This window comes from Plasmodium berghei (assembly GCF_900002375.2).
Source record: "Plasmodium berghei ANKA genome assembly, chromosome: 11".
Lineage (NCBI taxonomy): Eukaryota > Apicomplexa > Aconoidasida > Haemosporida > Plasmodiidae > Plasmodium > Plasmodium berghei.
In genome coordinates, this window is record NC_036169.2 from 1,006,753 (window position 1) to 1,026,428 (window position 19,676).

General features: G+C 21.7%; 3 protein-coding genes across 3 annotated transcripts; 2 read left to right on the forward strand and 1 right to left on the reverse strand.

Moving 5' to 3' along the window:
• Positions 1 to 3,467: 3,467 nt before the first annotated feature.
• PBANKA_1126900 (eukaryotic translation initiation factor 2-alpha kinase) lies at positions 3,468 to 11,243 on the forward strand (the record flags this gene model as incomplete). Its single annotated transcript, XM_034565816.1, has 1 exon — positions 3,468 to 11,243. One exon carries the CDS (start codon positions 3,468 to 3,470, stop codon positions 11,241 to 11,243), a length of 7,776 nt encoding a protein of 2,591 aa, XP_034422476.1.
• A 1,101-nt stretch (positions 11,244 to 12,344) lies between these two features.
• Positions 12,345 to 14,829, reverse strand: PBANKA_1127000 (choline/ethanolaminephosphotransferase; the record flags this gene model as incomplete). The annotated part of the gene is made up of 12 exons (XM_034565817.1): positions 12,345 to 12,587; positions 12,769 to 12,863; positions 12,965 to 13,021; positions 13,136 to 13,209; positions 13,359 to 13,427; positions 13,520 to 13,608; positions 13,715 to 13,786; positions 13,903 to 13,941; positions 14,042 to 14,104; positions 14,202 to 14,297; positions 14,393 to 14,533; positions 14,695 to 14,829. The coding sequence occupies 12 exons, from the start codon at positions 14,827 to 14,829 to the stop codon at positions 12,345 to 12,347; spliced, it is 1,173 nt and encodes a 390-aa protein (XP_034422477.1).
• A 2,135-nt stretch (positions 14,830 to 16,964) lies between these two features.
• Positions 16,965 to 19,144, forward strand: PBANKA_1127100 (protease, putative; the record flags this gene model as incomplete). Its single annotated transcript, XM_034565819.1, has 8 exons — positions 16,965 to 16,982; positions 17,305 to 17,407; positions 17,504 to 17,585; positions 17,707 to 17,906; positions 18,131 to 18,368; positions 18,541 to 18,615; positions 18,701 to 18,789; positions 18,948 to 19,144. 8 exons carry the CDS (start codon positions 16,965 to 16,967, stop codon positions 19,142 to 19,144), a joined length of 1,002 nt encoding a protein of 333 aa, XP_034422478.1.
• Between the last annotated feature and the right edge of the window lie 532 nt (positions 19,145 to 19,676).

A 19,676-nucleotide genomic window follows, 5' to 3' on the forward strand; every position in this document is an offset into this window, starting at 1 on the left:
ATATATATTATATATAATGCATAACATGGGATAATTTTTATGAAAAAGACAAAACAAAATACAACATAAAAAATATATATAATTAAAAAATAATATATTTTATGTCCTATAAAATACAGTTGTCCAAATTAATGAATATATTTTTTAGACATTTTTTATGAACGAAATACAACAAAACATAATTGGACGGCGTTTTTTTTAATTATATAAATATAACTAGCCAAAATATATTAATGTTTATAAAAATTCTGGCCTTTAATTAAAAAAAAATAGTGATAAAATGAAATAAAATAAAGTTGCAAAGTAAAAAGGAACTTGTATTTTTAAATGATAAAATATATATATATGTGCATATATTTTTGTGTGGTATATTAGCTCTTTATTACATTATAAAATTAAATTGGTAGAATGGGGATTTTTTTGATCATCTGCAATCTAACTTGTATTATTTGGATGAACTTGTGAACAAATGTTTTTTTATGAACCATTAACAAAAATGCACATGCCCAATAATATTTATTTTATTTTTTGTGATATTTTTTAAGGAAATTTAAAATTGCTACCATATTTGAAATATAAGTATTTTTTATGGAATTTATAATACCAACAAAAATAATGAAAAAAAAACAAATTTATGATATGCATATATATACATATATAATTATATATGTGTGTCTAATTTATGTAAAAGTATCATTACTCTATGTATTAATTAGCACGTTTCTAGTTTAATAGTATACAATTTTTATTTTTAAACAATTATTATATATAATTTCATGTCCTTTTTAATTGATAAAACATAATTTTATCAAGTATAATTTAAAATTATTGTGTAATATTTTGTCTGAAATATGTGGTGGATGTTTTTTGCTTGGTTATTAAATTTATCAAATAAGTGAAAGTCACAAAAAAGTATCATGTAAAATATCAAAATTTAATCTTTTATTTTGTGTTATAAATTATGCAAATGCCAGCATGCCCTTATTTCAAGTTTATTTGATACTTTTATAGTAACATTTTATTTTAGAAGCTAATTACAGGAAAAAAAATCATATTTAATACTTTTATTTATTTTTTTAATTTTAAAGAGCATTTCTATATGTATTTTTATGTAGAAATTTATATAAATATTTAACAATAGTATAAAAATATGTGCTTTATTTCTGCATTACGAGGACAGTGTTGCAGATTATATTTTTGAGCATGTAGTGTTTACATTCTAGATAATGTTCTTTTTTAATGAATAATATAATTTTACCTTTTACACCATAAAAAATCATTTGCAATATCCTGCAAGTAATATAATGTATATATTACATTAATATATAAATATCTCACTAAGAGAGGGTTAAGTAAAAATGAATATTATGATTAAAATTATAATAATTTTTCATAAGTCTTTGAATTATTTTTCCTTTAAATGAATCTAAATAAAATTATTGTTAACATATATTATTCTTTAATATATGTACATATAATATGGAGGAATTTCTTAATATGCGGTTTTCTTATTTTCAATAAGCTACATCGATTTCTTTATATATAATCGATGATGAATTTATTAAATCAAGTCTAAGAAAATTTATTTTTTCGATTTCATATATATATGCTTTTAAAATGGATGCATTAGAATAATATTATGTGTGGGGTTTAAAAAAATCAAGATTCTTTGAATTTAATTGCGAATAAATATTTATTGTTGTATTATCTATAATATACAAAGCGGCATATATACGATTAACAATGAATGGTTCCCTTTATAATTTTTTAAATATTGCCGCACAGATATATATTATTTATAACATTTTGTTTCAATGTTTAATGATGCATTCAAAGAATTTAATAAAAAAGAGAAGGAAAATGTTTAAATAATATGTTGAATGCAATAAAAAATTAAAATAAACTATTTAACAAAGGTGGTTATAATTGTTTGAACCAAGATCACCATTTGTGGTAGCACATTGTAGGTACAACTTCTCATACATTATGTTTTGTCTTTTCATTTTTTAAGTTTGGAGCATTATATGCGATATCTCTCTATATGCATATAAAGCTTACATATTTATATGCAATATAATGTCCTATGTATATAATATATTATGTCATACAACAGTATTATGTGGTATAATTTGTATAAATATTATGGGGTGCAATGCAGCATCAAATTTTTTTTTAAATATTTAAAAAAAAATCTTTGTATATATTTATGCAGTTTTGCTTTCTTCGAATATTTATTATAAGTTTTCATCAAAAAAATATATTAATATATACTTTCAGCTGTAATGCATATGTAATAACATTTCATCCATTTTTATTTGTCTCAATAAGTAAATATACAATAATGCACATGGAGAGAGCTTGTTACTAAATGCAACTTTAGTGAAATTTTATTGTAAGGATAATTTAATACAAATAACTTAAATAGATTATTTGCCATTTAATTAAAAAAAAGAAACAATAATAAATAACAAATAATAAAAATTTCCAAAAAATATAAAGGGTTTATTATAAAGATACGGAAAAATAAATATAAAGGAGTAAGAAAAAAGGTATATTATATATATATATATATTTGTGCATACATTCATTTGTATATGAATAAATAATGTTTATTTCGTAATTTAATTATTGTAATGTGGAAATAAATTGTTCATTTTTTTTTTAATATTTTGCATAAGATTTACATTGCTAAATATTTTTGTATGAATTTTTATATTGTTTTATAATATATATAATATATTTGTATATAAAGCATTATTAGATCCTTTACAAACCAATATATTTAAGTTAAAAATTGATAATTATTATTATATAATATCAATTTGTTTCTGCTATACCACCTATGTTGTGTTAGAGAAGCATATACATTTTTTCATCCAAAATGATTATGTGATGATGATGATAATAATAAGAATTTTAATAGAAAGCTAAATAATTTTTTAGCAAATTAATATATTATCATGCGGAAATGAAATAAAAAATATATATTCAACTATAAAATCTCGTTTTATACAAATCCGCTATAAATATTACTTTACAATTGGAAGGTATTTATAAATAATTATTAATAATTATAGATTAGAGAATAATTGAAATATATAAAAAAATCAAACAAGGGAACTAGGGTAAATATAACATATTTATTAATTGCTAAAAATATTATGTGAATAAAATTATTTGATGTAAAAAATACAATACTTGTAATATTACTAAATATATAATCAAGAAGGTCGGGCAATAATTAATATTATCACACTTAATTCAGCAAAATTGGTAATTATATGTGGGTAATTGAATGATAATATAAAAAAGGGCGATTTGTTTTTGAAGACAGTTAATTTTAAATTTTCCTACACCTTCAAAACATATATGCATTTACCATATTTGTATATATAATTTTTTGGTTTTTACATGGAAATATTTACCTTATATTTGTGAGAAGGATAAACATAAGAAAAGCCACTAATATGTATAATAAGGGAATAAATATTTGTCTTAATGAAGATAATAAATGTATTATACTTTTACATATAATATTTAATAAATGTATAGTTAGCTTCGTTGCTTCACATATATTAGTAGAAGGAAAAATATGTTTCCTAAATCGTATAAAAAATAGTAAAATATTTAGAAGGTTTGGGAATATCAATAATCATAGAAGAAATAATGTGAAAGAGTATTATAAATTTGTAGGAAGAATAAATAAAGGCAAAGAGAAAAGAAATAAGTGTAGAATAAAGTTACATAGATTTTATGAATACGCTAAATCATATATTTTAAAACAAATTAAATGGGTATTAAATAAATCAAAATATATTTATTTTAATATAATATATCATTTAAAAACCATTTGTTATTTAAAGAATGCCTTTTTTTTACAATATACACAAAGAAAGTATTTTTCACAAAATATTGAAAATTATATTATTAATAGTTTACCAAAACACATTCAAAGCTTTAATCCTATAAAATGGTCTTATTATAATAACAATGAATATGCTAGTAACTATATTATAATAAATAATTTAAACTTTATAAAATATAAAAATAAATATGAAAAACAATATGATATAGAAATGGAAGAGGATATAAACTGTAAAGGCGCAAATGATATTTTTTATAACAGTTATAATTATTGTAATAATAATAATAGTAATAGTAAATGTGATGAAAAAATAGAAAAAAATATAGTAGACAAAAACATAGAAAATAAGTATAATATAAAAGAATATGATAAAACAAATAAAAGTATATTATTTCCTATTGAAGAAGAATTTAAAAAGATTATTCAAATAGAAAATAATATCGAAAGAAATTATATGGTTCCAAACGAATCTAACAAAAATATTTTATATAACATAAAAAACATTCTTGAAAAAATTCGAAATATAGAAGCAATATCAAATATAAATAATTATATTGATATGAAAAATACAATCGAAAGTTATAAATTAAATCCTGACAAGTGTAAAGAAATATTACATAAAGATAAAGACTTTCGTAATAAATCAAAATTGTGTTTATCTTGTTTTCATAATATAATTCATAAAATAATATATTATAGTAAAATGGAGAATATAAGTTTTTCAGACATGTATAAACAGTTATTAACTAATTATAATAACACTTCTTGTGAATATTGCAATCTAATAAATAACTCCATAAATAGTAATAATGATTTTTTAAGTCTTTATAATGATAAAAATATGTATAATTGGAAAAATTGTGAAAAAAACAAATTTGAAACCTTAGAAAATGAAATTTCATGTTGGAATTTTAATTCTTCGTATGGTAATCATTTTCAACACATACAAAAAAATAGTAAAATATATAGAAGAATTTTAAACGAAGAAAACGAAAAAGCATTTAATAATATCGTAGGAAGAAATGAGATGGAAAATGATGAATTGTATAAACGTATACATACAGAAAATAATTATGCAAACCAATTTACCGAAAATAACGTTGATTTCGGTGTATATAGTGACCTTAGGGAATATAATAATGGCAATGAGAAATATATGCTGGATGAAAACGAAATGGATCAGATCATAGACGAGGAGGTAAAAAAACAAGAGAAAAATCAGAATTTAAACAATATGGACTTCAATAATGTAAATAAGAAATATAACCAATTAAAAGATGATAATATAATTATTTTTAACAAGAATAATATGCATAACAATTTATATAGCAATGGGCTCAATGATTCAAATTTAGAGAAGAATAATATTTTATTTCCCTATGAAAAATACAACAATTTAGATAAAAACGAAATGAACTTAACAAAATATTCTCAAAATAAGCAATTTTATGGTCAATATAAATATGATGAAGCAATATATAAATATGATTTAATAGTACTTGATACATCAGGATATATATATAAAGTATCAACAGATGGAACATATCATTGGAAATATAGAATTGTAAAAAATATACAATATTATATAAATTATGAAGAAGAAAATAAAATAGAAAATTATTATAATGCATTCAAAAAAAATAATGGAAAAATTAATATGACGCACAAAGATATTTTAAGAAAAAATGATTATGAACAATATCATAAATTAAAATTAAGAGCAATGAAAAAACTCCAATATAATAATTTTATTGATGTATTCAATTCAAATTATAAAAAAAATTATCCAACATACTTGAATGAGCAAATTACAGAAAAGGATGATATTTATAAGAAGAAAAATTATAATTATGAAAAATCTAAAAAAAAAAGTAAAAATAAAAATGCAATGAAAAAATTACTTTCAGATTATAGTGGCGATTTATTTTATGTTGATGAAAATAATGAAGCAATTCCAATAAATATAAATATTAAAGATGTTGTTAATAATTCTCCTTTTAAATCGACACTGTTTCCAAATATATTATTTATTGGATCTAGACAATCAAGCATAGTTAATTTAGATTTTGATACAGGATACGTAATAAAAAAATATGAAGAAAATTATGATGATTTGGTAAAAGAAAAACAAAAAGCATTACCAAATAAATACGAAAAGTTCATTAACAAAAATTCTAATGTATTGCATGATAAATTAGAAAAGTATTTGGATCATTCTATAGATATAAATGATAAAAATTATTATGTTAATGAGGAAAAGGATGACCTTGATAAGGATTATACTATTATAGATGGCAAAGTTGCTGAAAATAATCAGCAACTTGACAACATAGATTTATATAATAATGAAATTGAAACAGAAAATAACAATGGCATAAATCATCTTCTCCTTATTGATGGGAAAGGACAAATAGAAGAACAATCACCAAATAATGGAAACAAAATAATCAAAGGTGATGTGTCTAATATGACAGATGAATGTGGAACAGAAAACTGTTTAAGCAAACATTCAAAAGAAGAAATCGAAATTGCTAACAACAAATTTAATAAAAACAACAAAGATAAACTACTAATTCAAAGAACAAAAATAAAGAATAAAAAACATTTTTTAATGGGCAAATGGTATATGAATATTAGTAACAATAATTTATTAAATATAAATTCGAGCGTTTTAGGAATAAACAAAAAGAAAAGAAATAGCAAAAAAGGAGAAAATAGAAATAAAAAAAGAAAAACTCAAAAAAGGCAACTACAAATTAGTCTTGTTAAGTGGGTTATAAAAGCAGTTGACGAAACTTCTTTGAAACAAAAATGGATAACAAGTTGGGTTGATGTTGGGTCTATATTTATCACTGATAGTCATAAACAAGATTTATCATTTATTAATTCACTAATTGATATTGATGGTAATAAATTAATATTGAGAACACTAGAAAATAATAAAGTAAACAAGCCTTATAATAATACCATTTCCAAAAATATAGAAGATGCCGAAAGAAATGAACTTGAATTTGCATCGGAGAATTATAAAAACGATATACCGAATGAAATTGATGAACATAATAACAAAATGGGAAGGAATATGAATAAATTAAATTCGAATATTAAATCTAAAATTTTTATTTTTTCAAAAGAAATATCATCTGTTTTTGCATTGCAATATAAAAGTAAAACTAATATATTCACATTAGATACAATATTAAAACAGAATGAAAAATTGTTTCCTGAATATGATAATATTAAACCTTATTCATATAATCTTCTTAATTTAAAAAATAATAGCAATGCGCTGCTCTTGCCGTTTTCTTCGTCTAATGACTATTTAAAGAATAATGATAAAAAAAATCTTCCGTGGAATTTCAATTATGATGAAAATGGCACAAATGCCAATAATAGCATCGCTTTTCAAAACTACAATAATTTTATTGTCCAACGGTTAAATAATATATCAATTAACATAACATCAATCGAAAAGGATTTAAGATATTTATTATTAAGTATTATATTTGTTTTTGATAAGCATAAAAAAATTCCCATGAATTATATATTTCAAATGAAAACATTATTACATGAATATCAAAAAACAAAACAAAAATTTATGATATGTTTACGAGGATTAAATCACAATAAAAATATAAATATATTTTCAAACCATAATGATATTAGAGATACTGATATAAAACATTATGGATATAATGATTATGATTATATAAACAAAGAGATGGATGCGATTGACGAACCTATACATATTTGTGAATATACAAATAAATTTATCGATTTATCATTTGAAGGGAAAGAAAAATGTATTGATTATTGCTCTATGCTTAATATATGGGATAAAATATTTAATAATTATACAAATCACGATGATTGTTTATTATTATCAAATTTATATAGAATATTGAATAGTACATATCCCCTTACTAACAAAGATTTTAATCGAATAATTGATGGAATATTTCTAAAGAATAATGAAAGCATGTTAATAAAAAGAAGAAGAAAACCAAATGAAGGCTCAAGAAATCATGATTTGACAGAATTTTCATCCCAAAAGCATAAAAAAAGTTGGTATTGGAATATTTTTTATGCAATCACCTTAGTGATTGTAATTCCATTTATATTTATTTATAGACTATTTAAAAAGCAAACAAATAATAAAAATAATAATAAAATAATTATGAGAAAGAAAAAAATTACGGATTATGATGAAGATAGTAATGATACATATGATGATGAATTATTAAATATTGACAAAGTTTTATTAAAAAGAAACAAACGAAAATTGGCAAATATATTAAAGGAAAATGGTATATCAAGCTTAAATAAAACAGAATTAGAAAAATATATGAAAAAAAGTTTGAAAAAGGCGCAAGATATAGAACAATTAACTTTAGTAGATATATTAGCTAGACATGCAAGAGATTCAGATAGTGACAGTAATTTTTATGATATTCATGATGGAAAATATAATTTATACCCATATTATTATTCTGGTCAAGAATCAAAATATAGCTTGCCAAATATGCATTATATCGATTTAAGCAAATCGAATTCAGGAGAGACTAATAAATATGATTTGAATGGAAACAATCTGTTTTATATGCATAGAAGAAGAGCTGCTTCACAAGATGTTACATATAAACAATCATTTATAGTAAAGAAAAGGGTTAGAAGTAATTATAAATTAGGGAACAAATATAATAAACGAAATTATACAGACTATGAAAAGGATAAAAAGAATAGTTCTATAAAAGAAAGAAATATAAATGAAAAAGCTTTTGATAAAAGTGATTTTATAAACTTTTTAAAAAATTTTAATAAAAAGTTTATGAAAAAAAATCCATTTGTAGATCATCTTATGAAAAATAATAAAACAGATTCAAACAACGAATTTAATAATGATAATAAGGAAAAATCTAAATATTTATATAATGAAAAATACAATCTCAATAGTGCAGATGAAGAAAATAAGAGCCCTTATGCAAAAAAATATTCAGATGAAAAAAAAAATAGGAGTAAATCTTCGAAATATATAGAAAACACACAAAGCAATAATAATGATAATACTAATGGAAACATGAACGTTGGAAATCATATTAATAATGATAAAATGAATAATAAAGGTTCCAGTGCAAGAAATCTATCAATCATTCAAACATCACATATTCCTTATGATGCCCCATTAGCCGATTTTTTAGAAAATGGCAGATTTACGAGAACTTTTCAAAATATATCATTAATAGGACAAGGGGGATTTGGATCAGTGTATAAAGTATCACATAGACTTGAACCAGGATCGCCAACATATGCTGTTAAATTTATATATTTAAAAGTAAGTTCATTGGATAATGTTAACTCAAGAAGATATTTTCGTGAAATCGCTGCAAATAGAGATATATACAGTAAACATGTTGTTAGATATTACACATGGTGGTGTGAAGAACCTCAATTTTTACCAATGGATATAATTCCAAAAGAGATTCAAAATACGCTTAAAAAAAATAAAGATCCTTTTAAAAAAGTTTGTAATAAAAATAAAAAAGATAATGATTATTCTAGTGATTGCACAGTATCTTCAGGTGAAAATAATAAATTTGATTTAAAAAATTATAAAAAAGTAATAACAAAAAAAAATTCTCCAAAATTAAAATTTTATAGTGATAATGATACACCATACAATAAAAGAAAAAATATTAATCAGAAAAATTCGTTTTTAAATGATAAAAATTTATCAGATAATATATATATAATCGAAAATAATAAAAAGAAGAAAAAAAAAAAAAAAAAAAAAAAAAAAATTATATATAAAGAAAAAAAAAAAGGAAATATCGGCATAAATGAAGATAATAAATATAGTACATTTTATGAACAAAATAATCCAAATAATTTCAGTTCTACTCTTCAAGAATATGATCCTTTTGGTTATGGGTATTTAAGTGAAAACGAAAGAGATTTAATTGTTTTTGCGGATAATGATGAATCAAATGGATCTGGTCATTCTAAAAAAAATGATAATGATGAGCGAAAATCTTTGAATAACCAAAATGGAATTTATAATACAGGGGGCGATATCAGCAAAAATGGCAATGTCATACATGACGATAGTAATATGTTGGCTTGTCAACAATCGGATAAAAATTCAATGACTATAAAAAATACACAGGGTACCAGTATTAATGGTACAATAAATAGAAATACTATAAGTGACGAAACCGGAACGCAGGGTACCAATAACAATCCGAAGTATTCTATTGATTATCATATTGATGCAATTGTTAAACCAAAAGGTGAATCATTTACTTGGGTGGAAAAATCTCCTAGTAATAAATATAAAAAGGATAGTCTGGATATTATTAATAGAAATAGAAAATTAATAGAAGAAAAAAATAAGAAAGAAAAAGGTCAGGAGAAGGAAAAATACAAATTAAAGATGAATGGTGAATTAGAGAAAAAGGAAAATGCTAATAAAATAAAATATTATAAGAAAAAAAATGTGGGTCCAGAATTTTCAATTGTTTTATTATTACAAATGGAATTTTGTAAAGGCTTTACATTACGTAGATGGCTAGATAGATCATCAAGAAGTGACAAACCTTTATATTTTACATATGGAGATAAAAATACAAACCATCCTTTGGAATTTGATTTATTTAAACAGCTTATTAAAGGATTAAAAGATATCCATTCAACTTGCTTTATTCATAGAGATCTAAAACCAGAAAATATATTTGTAGATTTAGATACTTATATATTAAAAATAGGAGATCTAGGATTAGTACGATTTATAGAAGAAAAAAAAAGAGAAAATGATTTAAATAATATAGATAACTTTAAAGATAATATATATACAGAAATAAACCACAACACTATAACTAGTCAAATTTCATTGAAAGGGCAAATGATTGGAACCCCTGGATATACAGCACCTGAAGGGGGAGCTTTATGCGACGAAAAAGCAGACATTTATAGTGCAGCTTTAATATTACTAGAATTGTTATGCCCACGTTTTAATACAATAATGGAAAGATATAAAACATTAAATGATTTTCGAAATTATTATACTGTGCCTGATTATGTTAAGATTCATTTAAATCCTTGGTATATCTTGATGTTACAAATGTCTAAACCTAATCCCGCTGATAGACCATCAGCAGCAGATCTATATAATAAAATAAAGGTGCTTCTAGATCCGCACTTGACAGATTTTACCTTTAGCTTTAATGATATAAACAATGATGATCTCGAATATACAGGAAACCGCAATGTAATAAATTCTACCAACCCCAATGGTGATATTAAGGAAAATGTTAATCAAAACAATTTAGTAGATGATAAAGGCAATAACAATATTATTAATGGAAATGAAGTTGATCATTAGCATTATGGTGTGGTGGTAATGCTGTTTATAAACGAAGAAAAGCATATACCTTTATTAAAAATGTTGACATTTATAATAATGTTAATAATTAAAATATTTAATTACCTTTAATAGTTCGTTTTAGTTGCAATGTACATATATGTATTGTAGCACATTTTGTTTTTATTTCGAATTTTTAAATGTTACAAACATGCATAGCTTATTACAACGCCATTTCTACATTTCGTTTATTTATTATATTTTGTTATTTATTAACTTATTTTATTATAATACTATTTTAATAATTTTTTTACCCTTTGCACTTTTTTTTCTGAATTTTACATTCCCTTTAAATTTCTTTACTCATCTATTTATTATTTTTTTTTTAATTTATTTATTAGGATACCATAATTTATTTTACTTTGCATATATTTATTTACCTACCTTTGTGCATATTATTATTTACAATTTGAATATTCATTTTCACATTACATAAAAATACCATATATGCTTGTTTTTATTTTTTCTCATTTAATTTATATGATTAAGCTATTACATAGCGATGTATATTTTACCCGTCGTTATAACATATACATAGTGATCATCTAATGCTATTGTGAATAACGTTAAATGTTATTTTTTTTTTTTATTATCAAATTAAAAACTTCATTAAAATTTATTAAACACATAAAGCACAAATAAACTTTGTTGCAGTGTTTAACACTGATTTTAAGCATTTATTATTATTTTTAGCCTTTAATACATTTTGTACTATGCATGAAGTTTCAGATATGCATATTAAAAAAAATGGGTTTCCAATGTTTCCTTAAAGGATACAGTAATATAAAATAATTTCACATATTTCTGTAAAAACATGAGCTTCTTTCTTTTTTTTGTTTTTTAATTACAACATATTAACTTGTATTAATGATAAAGTTGTGAGAATCTTCAAAAAAAAAGTAATGAAAAAAGAAAGAAGATAATACGAAAGGTAAAAATTAAAAAATTATATATATATAGCATGTTACAAAAATTTTTAAAGGTTCAAAACATAAAATAGGAAAAATTTGGAATATGGATGTAATTGGCATAATCATGGGATTTCTTCTTGTTATCTGCCATTTATTTTTTTTTTCTTTTAACAAATAAGAAACTAATGCCAAGCTCTTTGCAAATATTTGTTATTACAGTGTATGAATAGTCAAATAAGTAAAATAATCCAAACCCTAAAATGTAATATAATATATTGTTTTCAGTAAGTGCTGCAACATTTAAGAATTTTGGTTTCATTGTTCTTTTGACGAATAAGAGAGCCACAAAAGTGTAATAGACTATTATTGGAATTGGGACATATGGCATTTTAATCTAAAAAAAAAATGATGCAAACATAAATATATAACATGTATGTTTTTATTTACAATTGCTATATCTTGTGGACATAAACATAAATAAATCGTACAAATATAAAAATATTTATAATAAGAAACTCAAAGCATTAATTGTTGTTATTATAATGAATTCCGAATAAATAGTAACTCATAATTACCTTTAAAAGTGTGGATAAATGCATGTGTAATGTGTAAAAGGCTGAGTATATGGCTAAGATTAGGAAGCATATCAATTCATTTTGGGGTGTTATTGCTATAAAAAAAATTAAAAGTTATGATGATAATTTTATAAAAACATATCTAATATTTATTATCATAAATAATTGCTCTTTCGCATTATGCTTTATTAATTACTTGTTCTATAGAAATAATATTCTGATAAGATAAATCCGGCATATAATGCTAAGAGTACTGCAAAAAAAAATATATAGAAAAATATAGTAATGCGTATTAGGAAAATGACAAAAATGTTTATTTGTTCAATTAATATTAAAATGTATAAATATCATATATTTTTAATCTTACATGATGCTTCTTTTTTCTTTTTCTTGGCGTTTGTAATTCCTTTATATATGAAATTAGCAATGGATGGGGCAATACTAAAAAATTAGAAAAATAAGGATAAATTGAATTATATATAATTAATAATATAAAAGATATGAAAAGTAATATATAAATTATATTAATTTGATACATCAGTGCTAATATTTTTCATGAAATATCCTTTCTAATTTTTTTTTATTCTTACGACAAGAAAGATACAACAATCAATATGGTAGATAATGATAAACTTAATAAGGAATATCCAAAAAAGGAGCTGGAAATTAAAACAAAATTTTAAAATAATTGGTATTTTATTGTTTTTTAGAAATATGATTTTATTTATTTTTTATATTTTAATATGCTTACTGTATCTTGGCTGGAATTATGTTTTTAAAGGTTAATTTCTGATATATTCCTGGTCCTTTTAATCCTCTAAAAACACATAATGCTATTCCCTAAAATAAAAATAGCATATGGACAAACATTTTAATAAATAATGTTCCATATTTTCTGTATCTTTTTATTCGTTTTATTTAATTTTTTTATATTTATTCCACTTACAAAAAAAGTAATTTCAGTTACTCCAAAAGGTCCATTGGCTGTGTTGAATGTTTTTGTATAATGTTCTAACCACTGAAAAAAATGAAACGTTTATTATAAATATCAAAAATGCTTATGCGCAGGCATATATTATATATATAGAAAGCGAAAAATTAAAATATATGCAAATGCTTATAGCTCATTCTTACCGATACAATGTAAGTTAATAATTGAATATATCCAATAATCTATAAAAGGAAGATATTTAGAGTCATCGAGATATATTTTTGTCAATCGAAAAAATTATTTTTTAATTATTTTATATAATTCTCTAAATTTCAAAATTACCCAAAATAATGCACATCCATTGGTCAAACCCATAGATTTAACACCAACTATAATAAATAAAACCTGTAAAATAGAAAGGAATAGAAAAAGTGAATATAAAATGTACGATAGAAATTATAGAATAAATAAAATATGAATATTTGATTTAAAAAAAACGTACTGAAGTAATTGCGTCACATCCATGATCAAAAAGTTGCCCTAATGCAGAACTTGTGTTTGTTCTTCTTGCTTGTTTTCCGTCAATGGAATCCAAGGTCTATAATAGAAAAAATTGATACAAAATGAATATACATATTATATATCAAATAAATATAAGATAAAAATTAATAAAACAATTTGAAAAAAACTTACTGAATATAAAAATAATAAGATCCCCATATATATATATATGTGATCATACTTCTTATTGTTTATGTCAAACATATACATGAGAAAGAATGCCAACGTTGAACATATAAATCCTAGTAATGTCAATAGATTGGCCGTTACGGACTGTAAAAAAGGCAACAAAAATTATATAATGTATGCATGAAAACAGTCTTTTAACAAACTACAAAACAATTATAATAGAGACATATGAAGTATGTGCAGATAAAAAAATATAATACAGAGCATATAATATACAAAATAATTAATATATATATTATGCTTACCTTTGGAATTAGTTTAACGCAAAAATTCCAATACGGTTCGCATAATTTCTCGAATAGAGAGTGCCCTCCCCTCTTATATGAATAAGATTTACAATTGGAGTAGGCATTTTTGTTTAATTTGAAAATAATCCCCATTTTTTTATTAAAAGTATGTTTAGTTAAATTAAAAAAATATATATATATATTTATAATAGTTTTGATATGTTAGTATATCTTCATAACTTGCATTTCTCCATTAACATGAATTTTATTGATATGGAACTAATGCTATAAAAATATAACTTAATTATTTATGAAAATTATATCATCATATATTTTCTCTTCAATTTTTTTTATATTAATAAAAAATGAAAATGGGTATTGATCTAGAAATTTAGTTCTTAAAACTAATAAATATGTCAAATATTAAAAAAAATAGTAATATAAATAAAATTATTATTAAATATTTAACAAAATATATTATATATATATATATATTATAATAATATAAAATAAATAATTGGGATACAAAATAAAAAATAAGCATTAAGAACTTTTTTTTTATATATTGCTATAATTAAAAAAAAATCTCTTTGGAGTATTGCATTATTTATATAAATACGTATAAATGAACATTTTTCTCACATGATAATAAACTATAGCTATTATATAATTATATAATATGTTTTTGTGCTTACAATACAAATTATATATGCATATATTATCATGCATTTTATAATAAATATATAATTAAAAAAAAAATTGATTTATTAATGTTCATTATTTAAAATTTTTTAATAACCCAGTTATGCATTTATGAAAATGTATTCATAAAGTATTATATTACAACTATATTTTTATTATTTACTTTTTTATTATATGCATATATTTATTTTACTATATTTTTTATTATGGCTATTTTTTTATTTGGCTATATCATTTATTTTATATTTTTCTTATGTATATAATTGTATGTATAGATTTGGCAGTTTATTAGTTTTATTTATGAGCAATTTTATTTGTTTATTTTATGATCTGAATGGTTATCTAAAAATTGTATTATTTTTTTATATTTTTGGGATTTAATTGAATTTTTCTAATATTATATATGTTTACCTATTTTTATTAGGTAGATGCCTTATATTATGATAACTTCTACGAAAATAATTATATGATGATGATTTATAAACTTTTCATAAAGACCCAATAATTATATTATAATTGTTTATGATGAATGGGTTATAAAATAGAGTGTTACAATTTTTTTAATAATGAAAGGGATATTTTATGTATTATTATTACTGTTTTATTTTTTTGTGAATAATTTATTTAACTTTGTTAATGGTAGTATATTGGGGTTCTCTTTTGTTTATGTTTTATAAATAATTATTAAATTGTTCATACATTATTTCAATTATAACAATTTATTTATATTAAAAGTAAGAAATAGTGGTAAACTTTTGGTCTTATTAATAATAATAATAATATAATAGGTGGTATACTCAGGTTCACTTTAGTTAAATAATTCGTAATGGTTAGTTAATCTAATTTTATGCTATTATAGATATTTGTTTATACCAATTTTTCCTTTATCCTACTTATTATTCCTTATGATATCTCTTATCATGTATTTTTTTGTTTTATTATATTCTTCACATTAAACTAAACTATTTATACATATAGACTATTCTTTAATTCGATTTTCTGTTAAACTTTATACATTATTTTTTTTCACAAACAAATTAAAATAAAAAAAATCATAATATGCTATTTTCGAGTTAAAACTTTAAAAGCTTACAATTTGTAAAAGATATATTATTAAAAAAATGAAAACTATAAATATCAAAATTCATAAGCATTGTTAAAATGAAGTATGTATATATAAGTACTATTTTGTTTCTTTCCTTCGCTATATGTGTGATTATAATTAAGTAAAAACACATTTTCTTTAGTGTATAACATATACTTAAAATTAACGAATTAAATTGGAACGTAAAAAAAAATACATTGTTATTAATGTTGGCTTTTGGTAGGTACAATTATTTTAACTAATAACGTACATATCCATATAATATAAGGATAATTATGAAAATATGTATATTCACATGTAAATCAGTATATTTTTATTTGTTTAAGTTTTCATAAATTATTATTATGGTATTATGAAAAAAAATGAATAGAAATATCTCTTTTCGTTCTTATATAATTTTACATTTACCTTATTCATTTTATTTTCCTGAGTAATATAATTAAAATATCCTTTAAAGGGCATATACTATAAGTATACTAAAATGTTTTATAAAGAATTGGTATGTTTGTATGTATGAATGCATACACCTATTGATAAAAGACAACAATATTTATAATTCATTGCCTTCTTTTCAATTGCTTATGACATGTCTATACAATTTAATATTTAACAAATGTAATTAGCTGGCATAGGCAGTTCAAAATAAACAATATTCAGTTTTTCATAATAAACAATGTTTTATATAGACAATTTCATATATATTGATTTTTTTCTGTCTTTATATATTTTCTATTCACATATGAGAATGAATAATATATTTTTTACTAATTTTCATATTTTATGTACTATATATTGATATATATATTATAATATACATGCAGATCGATGGCAGCTGTGAGCAAAACCCAAAAAATGTAGAAAGAAATTCCTTTGGAATATATATTCGGTTATTGTATTCTTTTTTTTCTGTGGCATTGCTGATTGGTATTTAATATAAGCACATATATATAGTATAATCGATATGCATTCATGATATTACAGTTCTCATCTATTTATTTTATTTCCAAATTTTTAATATAGGTTTTTCTTGTATAACAAACGGGAGAAAAGGAATATTTTATTTGCTTTTTTCTTTTTGCCCTAGTTTCGTTTATCTTTATCTGTTAGAATATATATTTTTTTTTCAATTTATTGCATTTATTAGTATAATCATATTTTATAATTACAAATATATTTTTACTATAAGTTGTCTCTATTTTCATTTTCTGTGTTTTCAATTATAGATTCAAGAAGAAAATAAAGAAACGAATAAAATTTTCACACATTGTTGAAATGGTATTATATGGAGCTATATCATCGATTATTTTTGCAGGATTTTTAGAATATATTTTCTCACTTCTATGTTTTTATTTTTGTCATACATGTTTTTTAAAAAATGTTAAGGAATCATATTCTTTTGCCTGTTCAATAGTGATGCTATTATGTATAAAAAAAATTATTAAAATTATTAATACATAAATTGTGGCTTTCCTATTTTTGTATGTGTATATATACTATTTATTAGTTTTAATATTATAATTTGTATAGCGTATAACTATACATACGTATATCGTGTGAAGATATGTGGTTGCAAGGAGAGTAACAATATTTCCATTAATATAGATTCGTCACACATATATGTGTACATTGTCATGGATTTTTTTACAGACTTTTTTTTTGGGGTAGCATATGTAGAAGAATTTTCAAAAATTTGTCCAATATTTTTTATTAATTCTAATTCAATAGTAAATGAATACATAGAATTGCCTATTATTGAAAATCACAATTTTAAGAATGATATAACATATGAAAACAATGAACATAATAACAAATTTAATAAGTTTAAATATATTTATGTAGATGATAAATTCGAATATATATTTTTTTCCTTGTGTTCTTCAGCAGGGTTATATTTTTATATAATTATAAATTAAATGCTTATTTATATTATTTAATTATATTTTTCATATTTGTTGTTAGTGTTGTATGTTTATATTCAATTATTATATATTTGTGTGAATATTTATTTTACATTTAAATTCGATATATGGTCTTTTATATTGTTTATTGGTTAATAGATTTTCGAGCACAGAAAACCTAATTTATTTTACATTAACATCAGAACATAATTTTTTGACAATTATAATATTAAGGTAACCATAAACCATCAATAGTACCAACTGTTTTCACTTAAAATGTTACTAATATAATATTTATTATTTTACTATTTTTACACAGAAATATAATTTGTGTCTTATTACATATGTCCTGTTCAGGAATATCATCCTACAACATTATAAACAATCGAAATAATGAAAATAGAAAAGGTATGTATAAAAAAAGGAACTGTAAATATATATTGAGCAAATTTCTAAGAATGCATATGTCTATATACATCACTTTACATATTTATTATTTAAGTATTAATAAAATAAATAACAATGGAGATAACTTAAGTTTTATCACAATTCTTTGTGTTTTTCAGGAATAATGCAAAACATATTATCGATATTGAGGTCATTGTTTTTATCATCATTATTTCATGCCATATATGACTATTCCATATATTGCAGTTCATTAAATATCCCTGAATATCAAATTTCATTTTTTAAAGCGTTGTTTATGTATTCTTTTTTTTCAATGATATTTATATTTTTCGTTATAATTAAAGGATCTGTTTGATGTCTATATATTTCTTGTTATTTTTATTGCTATACCCTCTAATTAATAATTTTTATTAAAAATACAAATAATGTATTTGCATCTTCATTTGAATTCAATATGCTGTATTAAGAAAAAAATATATATTATTAATTTGAATGTTTGCAAATAAATATTTATTGAAATTTTTTCGAACTTTTTGTTTCTGTTTTCTTCCCCTGTTTTGGTACTATATGATACACATATTAATAATTAATTTGGAAATATCCTTAAAATTGTTAATAAGATGAATGAAATGACGATTAAATTAAAAAAACACGAAAAATAAAAGATGTGATATATGGTATTTAATAGGTGTGTTTAAATAATGTAAAAGGGGAGTATCAGTGTGTAAATGTATATATATGCATGGGTATGTATATAATGTAAATATATGATATGTTGCATATTTAAAAAAGCAAAATAAAACGTTGAAATTGTTCTATGAAATATTAATTAAAAGGTAAAATAAATAAGGAAAAAATTGGAGAAATAAAATGAAATTAAAACCTGG